This window comes from Centropristis striata, chromosome 20, assembly GCF_030273125.1.
Source record: "Centropristis striata isolate RG_2023a ecotype Rhode Island chromosome 20, C.striata_1.0, whole genome shotgun sequence".
NCBI lineage: Eukaryota > Metazoa > Chordata > Actinopteri > Perciformes > Serranidae > Centropristis > Centropristis striata.
In genome coordinates this window covers 33,038,511-33,046,010 of record NC_081536.1, presented here as the reverse complement: position 1 = coordinate 33,046,010, position 7,500 = coordinate 33,038,511, and the positions used below count along the sequence as shown (strand labels likewise).

Here is a 7,500-nt window from a genome sequence, read left to right as displayed (position 1 = left end):
TTGAAAGGATGAAAGATGAGAAAGTCGTCAAACCAAACAAAATAAAAAAGTCTACCAATTCTATCAGAGCTGCAAAGATTAATCGATTAGTTTGATCGTTATTCATTTAATTTAAAAAATAATGTTTCTCTCAAAATTAGATATTTGCTGATGTCATTTTTGGCTTTTTTTCACCATTTTATGGACCAAACAGCTGAAGAAATTAATCACCTGATAACTCGACGATGATGATAAACGTTTGTTGTCTCTGATTTCTCCCCAAATTAAAAAAAATGTCACAAATCGCAGAGGACTTTTAGGAAACAAACTGTTATTTTAACAGTAACATTTACTCGTATTTTCAGGATCAGCAAACATTTTAAAGGTTGTTTTTTCGACCAAACGCTGCAGAATGATTTTATTTTCTCTGAAAGTAAAACAAAAAAATGAGTCAAACTCTAAAAGAAGCGTCAATAAACAATAAACGTCACACGTAAACAAAAAAATAAGACGAATATCTGACGTTGTAAAACGAAACAACCAGAACTCACTGGTTCTGGTCCTGACTGGTTCTGGTCCTGACTGGTTCTGGTCCTAACTGGTCCTGGTTCTGGTTCTGGTCCTAACTGGTTCTGGTCCTAACTAATCCTGCTGGTGTCGAGTTCTCGGCTCCTGCTGTGGAAAAGCGCTCCATCACATCCCGTCTGTCCCGTGGCGCCTGAACGCAGCACAGACGAGGTCACTGCCTCACTCCAGAGCCCCGCCCCCCTCCACCTGACCCGACCAATCACACGTCAGCACGGATCCGTGGCGGCCCGGCGCTCGCTGCGGCGCCCGACGGACCGAAGACGACGATTGCGGCGAGGAGACACCGTGAATGTAGACGACCAATCAGATTCCTGCTGTTTTATTTTCATGTTTGTTCGTTATATGGAGGACCAAAAGTGTCAAAAAATAATATGAGATGATACAGGAATAAAAACATCAATAAATGTTGAAATAAATGCAGAAATACAATTTAAAAGTGGAAAATTAAACATGGCTCAATAAAAGGAGGATGAAAAATGAATTAGGTATTAAATAAGGAACATGTATAAATAAATACATTTATAGATTAAAGAATATTTCAGAAATAAAAAATGAACAAAAGTTGATATTTAAATAAATAAATATCTTAAAATTATTTCAAATTTTTCTGTTTGTCGTATTTCAGCTTTTATTTATTTTATTTATAAATGTATTTATTTATTGGTTCTTATGTCATTTTTTGTCCTCCATACAGTCGTGACATCATCGACTCTAAGCCAATGAGAGAAGCCGTCTGTGTGATGTCATCGTTTCCTGTCAGAAAGCCGATTCATTGTTTTTATTTTGTCATTTATTTGTTAGTTTTTGCTCAAAACACTAAAAAAAAAACTGAACGAGATGTGGCGTCACTCGTCAGGTCAAAGGTCAAACTCCTCCGTGACGCGTTCAGGAGTTGTGGGAAATTATGCAACTGTAAAACACGTGTTTTCACTTCACACGTTCCAGAAAGAACGTCGGACAGAAAACTGAGTTCAGCTGCTCGACCAAACCTCACGCCAAATTATCTCAATTCTACACGTCGTAATATTTCAAAATAAAACAAATATTAACTTATATCTGAGGCTTCATCTCGCCAAAATAAAAGCTGGGAATGTTAAAGACACATCAGTGCTAATAAACGTTTTTTATTCAAACTCAACAAATAAAAAAACTCTAAATCATCGTTTGTTAAATGTGTCAGAAACAAAACAAAACTCAGTGTTTCATTAATGTAACTGAAGACTCCGACTCCCATGATCCTTTGCTGTCTCCACTACTGTTTACAACCTGCGTCACATTGTGTGCTATAAAACGTTTTCCAACAGAGATAATCGCTTTATAACGAACAAAATAATGAAGTTACAACGACAAAAAAATCTGTGAAAATTTTAAAAAAGTATTTCAGGAAGTTCCAATCAGCCGTTAGTGTTTATTTAGATGCTTTAAGTGTTTAAAATTCCAACGAATGAGACCAAAATATGTTTAAATAACAGATCATGTCACAAAAAAATAGTTTTAAATTTGCATTTTATTGTGTTGAATAAATCTTTGCTGATAGAAATTGTTGAAAAAATAAAACGGTCAATCATTTCTTATTAAAGTGAATTTTAATGTCAAATAATAGTCGAAAAATGTCTCTTAATTTTCCTTGTTAAAAACAGAAAAATTGTTAAAAATTAGCAAATTCACGTTAGATTATGAAAGTGTGTCTCGTTTCTTGGACCAACATTATTCGCATTTTTAATAATAAATCCACAAAAAAACATAATATTTTGTTTTTAAAAAAGCAAAATTGGACATTTTTGTTTCTGCCCCGATGTACGGAGGATTAAAGCTGCCATTACAAGACATAAATAAATAAATGTGAAAGTCATTGAAAAGAGAAAAAAAAGAATAAATGTTGCAGGTTAATTTGAAGAAAATAAATGTATTTATTTGGGAAATTACTTGTTTTTGTTTTCATTTATTTTGTAAAAAAAAAGTAAAGTTAATTGAAAAAACTGAACATTGACATGAAAGTAAATGAAAACAAAAAAATGTAATTTGTCAAAAAATAAAATAAATGTATTTTATTTGATAAATGACTTATTTTTTGAAGTAGATATATAGTAAGTCAATATTTACGCATTTATTTAAAAAAATTAACCTGCTCATTTGATCTCAAGTCCATTCTTTTTTTTCATATTTTTATTTTATCGAGTCATTTTTTATTTATCTTTTAGAATGACTCCTTCAGTCCTCCGTACCGGGCTGGGACATGAATAAATAATTTAATTATTATTAATTAGTTTAATGATCTGATACATTATAATAATCAGATTTAATCTTTCAGAGGCTCAAAATGTCCTTTAACCTGTCTCACCTCGTTAACCTGTCTCCCCTCGTTAACCTGTCTCACCTCGTTAACCTGTCTCCCCTCATTAACCTGTCTCACCTCGTCTCTTCTTGTTAACCCGTCTCCCCTCGTTAACCTGTCTCACCTCGTCTCCTCTTGTTAACCTTTCTCACCCTTTTGTTCCGATTAACCTGTCTCACCTCACCTCCCCTCTTTAACCTGTCTCACCTCGTCCCGCCTCGTTAACCTGTCTCACCTTATTAACCTGTCTCACCTCTTTAACCTGTCTCCACTCATTAACCTGTCTCACCTCGTCTCTTCTTGTTAACCCGTCTCCCCTCGTTAACCTGTCTCACCTCGTTAACCTGTCTCACCTCGTCTCCTCTTGTTAACCTTTCTCACCCTTTTGTTCCGATTAACCTGTCTCACCTCACCTCCCCTCTTTAACCTGTCTCACCTCGTCCCGCCTCGTTAACCTGTCTCACCTCACCTCCCCTCTTTAACCTGTCTCACCTCGTCTCCTCTTGTTAACCTGTCTCACCTCCTTTCCCCTCGTTTACCCCCCCCCCCCCCCCCCAACCTGTCTCACCTGTTTGTTTACAATATATTTCTCCGAGCAGCTTTTGCAGAAACAATCCTCCTAATTTCAAATTGAACAAAATATATGAAAAATAATTTTATTCTCAAGGAACGTTTGTTACTGACTCTTGGCCACGCCCTCCTCCTCCAGGCCACGCCCCCTTCCGTATAGGCCACACCCCTCGGCGTGACGTTTATATATTTTTTTTCTTACCCTTACGTTCTCGTCGTCTGGTTTCCGTTCTGCTCGTCTCGCCGTCGTGTGATTCAATCAATGAACCATTCCAGTGGTGCTTAGCCCCGCCCACCTCGCTCTCTCTCTCGCCGCCGAACAAAACGACTCATCAAAACAACCCTGTTACGATTTAAAGACCCGTGATCAGATCTTCAGATTATTAATATTTCACTAATCGTTGAGAACAAAGTTTGGTCGTTCCGTCCGGCGGCGACTCGACTTGAAACAGAAACCTGAACGCTGCTTCCCGTCATCCTGTACATAAGTTGTACTTTATTAGAACGTTACATAGTATGAAAGTCTGATTTTGTACAGATGTTCATGTATGTACAGAACAAAATAAAAAGAATAAAGTGGACATGTTTGACAATCACAGTTTCTGTCTTTTACACAACAGAAAGCATCATTAAAGAAATCATGAAACACGAGAAAAAACATTTAAATTAAAAGGCTTTAAGGCGGAATGTAACTTCATCCTAAAAATTAAACTTTTTACACAAGAAAACCTGGAAGTTTCAACGGTTTCCTTCATTTCTAGAGAAGACGAGAGTGCCCAGTTTGTGATTAATGATTATTGATGAATCTGCAGATTGTTTTCACCTTGAAGTTGCTGATTTTTTTTTTGCACAAATGAAGAATAAAACTTGACACATTTAAATAAAGAAAAATGATCCAGTGGGGATCTAAAAATGGCTTTTTTTTCAGTTGTTTATGTTGTGGGACGGAACAAAACTTTCTGTTTTTGTTGCTTAGAAATAAAAACTGATTTTTAGGACAGAAAGTCAAAGTCAAAGTTTGGATTTGAAAGTCAGGTGTTTAGGGGGGGATTTTAAGGGGATTTTATGACGTCTCACATGTTAAAATTTTAGGCAAATATGTTTTAATTTATTTCACCAGAATCAGGAAATTAGCTGTTTTTGGTGTTGATTCTTTAGTATTTTATGGAATTTTAATTAATCGTTCAAAACAGATCACATTATTAAATTACAGCTAATCGCAGCTATTGTTGTTCAGTTTTATTTTTCATTTAAATAATAATAAAAAAATGTTTATTTTTAATTGATTGAATCCAAAGACTTTCAGTTTCAGCTTCATGTTGAATATTAAAATATATTTTTTATAATGTAACAAAGAAAAAACGATTTGAATTCGACTCTCAGGCTTCACTGAATATTTACAAAATCATTCTGTCATTTCCCGACTTTCTGTCAGTGTCCCTGAAGTGGTCGTGGTGCGTTCAGGATCGGTTCAAGTTAAGTAGAGACTGTTGCAGCGTTGCGTTCAGGGACCGTTGATGTTGTTGGTGGTCATGATGTGTTCAGGGACCGTTGATGTTGTTAGTGATGAGTTCAAAGTCAGGAGCAGTTGTTGAGGTGGTCGTGATGCGTTTAGGGACCGTTGATGATGTTGGAGGTCGTGATGAGTTTAAGGTCAGGAGAGGTTGTTAATGTGGTCATGAAGCGTTCAGGGACCGTTGTTGACGTGGTCGTGATGCATTCAGGGACTTTTGCTGTAGAGGTGGTCGTGATGCATTCAGGGACCGTTGATTTTGTTGGTGGTCGTGATGCATTCAGGGACCTATGATGTTGTTGGTGATGAGTTCAAGGTCAGAAGAGGTTATGATGTGTTCAGGGACCATTGATGTTGTTGTTGGTGCGTTCAGGGACCGTAGAAGTTGGTGGTGGTGCGTTCAGGGACCGTAGATGTTGTTGGCGGTGGTGTGTTCAGGGACCGTTGATGTTGTTGTTGGTGGTGTGTTCAGGGCCCGTTGATGTTGTTGGTGGTGGTGCGTTCAGGGACTGTAGATGTTGTTGTTGGTGCGTTCAGGGCCCGTTGAGGTTGCTGCGGCGGGGCAGGCGCAGGGCGGCGGCGCTCTGCCGGGTCTCCAGCGTGTTCTGGACCATGTCCTTCCACTGGTCGTCTGAGATCTCTCGGGCCCAGGACGGCACGCCGAGGGACGGCAGCGCCACGGCCGCCATCGTCCTCTTCACCAGCTCCACGTGGTCTGCAGGGGGACAGGAAGTGATGTCACAGGACAGCAGATTACTTCATCCTGTTTAACTGTGACGTATCAATAAAGATTTGTGTTTCTGAGTGATTTCCTGAAACAAAGACGTTAAATGTGAACGAGCGTACCTGCGTCCATCGGGATCGAGGCGCGGCTCCGGAGCGCCGCCGCCCCCTCAGGGTCCTCCTCCTCGTCACTGTCCGGGGGCGGAGCCTCGGGGAGGTGGAGACCCAACACCTGCAGGAGGACAGACAGGTGAGACAGACAGACAGACAGACAGACAGGTGAGACAATAAAAAGCTTCAGCAGGTGGCTAAATGACAGATGACATGAAAAAGTAAAATTGTATATATGACAAACTTTGTTCTAACAGACTATAATTAAGTCATTTTTCTCATTTTTAGGCATTTTAATATTTGACAAAAATCAACATATATAGTATGACTTTTGTTTTGGAGGGTCATTTTTGGACATCAGATAATTGGTGTTTTTCTGTCATTTATGGACAAACTATAATCTAATATACATCAACAGACTAATAAAGTCATTTTTAGGCATTTTAAAATTTGAATTGGCCATTTTGGACAAAAATCGACAAACTCCATATAGTATGACTTTTTTGTGTGTTTTACTGTCTTTATTATGCTCTAATATGTATCAACAGTCTATTATAAAGTCATTTTTAGCATTTTGACAAACTTTTGACAACTTTTTTTTGAGGCGGGGTCATTTTTGGACATCACATAATATGGTGTTTTTTCGCTATTTTTGGACAAACTATATTTCTATACCAATCAACAGACTATAATTGACCAATTTTAAGCATTTTGAAATGTGACCATTTTTGACAAAAATCGACATGTCGACATGACTTTTGTTTTGGAGGGTCACTTTTTGGACATCCCATAATATGGTGTTTTTCTGTCATTTATGGACAAACCATACAACTAATATGTATCAACAGACTGTAATTGACCCATTTTAAGCATTTCTAGGCATTTTAATATTTGACCATTTTTTACAAAAAATCGACATGCTATAGTATGACTTTATTTGAGGGGGTCATTTTTGCACATCCCATAATATGATGTTTTTCTCTCATTTCTGGCCATATTATTCCTTAATATGTATCAAAAGACTATAATAAAGTAATTTTTAAGCATTTTCAAATGTGACCATTTTTGACAAAAATCGACATGCTATAGTATGACTTTTTTTTTAAATGGAGGGTCATCTTTGAACATCCCATAATATGTTTGGTTTTTTTTCGCAATTTTTGGGCAAACTTTTCTACCACATGTATCAACAGACTATAAAAGACCCATTTTAAGTATTAGTAGGCATTTTAAAATTTGACTTTTTTTGAAAATAAATCAACATTACTTTTTCGTATGACTTTTTTAGTCGACTGGGTCATTTTTGAACATCCCATAATATGATGTTTTGGTGTCATTTTTGGACAAATTATACTACTATACGTATCAACAGACTATAAGTGACCCATTTTTTTGCATTTTTGACAGAAATCAACATGTATGACTTTTTTTTCTCATTTTTACTGACATACGATACTACGACTTTTTTTTCTCATTTTTAATGACATACGATACTATGACTTTTTTTTCTCATACTATGACAGACAGATGATATAGATGCTGGTGAATTCGGTGCGGGCGGGGCAGGACTCACCTCTATCCTCTGCTGCACCTGCTGCAGCTGCTCCGTGTGGGAGGCGTCCTCCCCCCCCTCCTCCCCCGGCTGCTCGCCCCCGTTCAGCCCGTCGGGCTCCTGGTTCAG

At 37.8% G+C, this 7,500-nt stretch overlaps 2 protein-coding genes across 2 annotated transcripts in view; one reads left to right on the top strand and one right to left on the bottom strand.

The window, feature by feature from the left end:
• Positions 1 to 4,053, top strand: part of ppp2r5d (protein phosphatase 2, regulatory subunit B', delta) — a 25,790-nt gene extending 21,737 nt beyond the window's left edge. Inside the window, exon 17 of the mRNA XM_059323943.1 lies at positions 1 to 4,053. This exon is cut by the window's left edge and continues 1,067 nt beyond it. The gene's annotated coding sequence lies outside the window, so the exon portion shown is untranslated.
• The window catches only part of mea1 (male-enhanced antigen 1), a 6,735-nt gene continuing 3,183 nt past the window's right edge, over positions 3,949 to 7,500 (bottom strand). Inside the window, exons 2-4 of the mRNA XM_059323953.1 lie at positions 7,393 to 7,500; positions 5,832 to 5,940; positions 3,949 to 5,700 (exon numbers count right to left, since the gene is read on the bottom strand). The exon at positions 7,393 to 7,500 is cut by the window's right edge and continues 266 nt beyond it. Of these exons, the coding sequence (XP_059179936.1) occupies positions 5,519 to 5,700; positions 5,832 to 5,940; positions 7,393 to 7,500 (399 nt within the window). The 3' untranslated portion in view covers positions 3,949 to 5,518. The remainder of the gene's footprint in view (positions 5,701 to 5,831; positions 5,941 to 7,392) is intronic.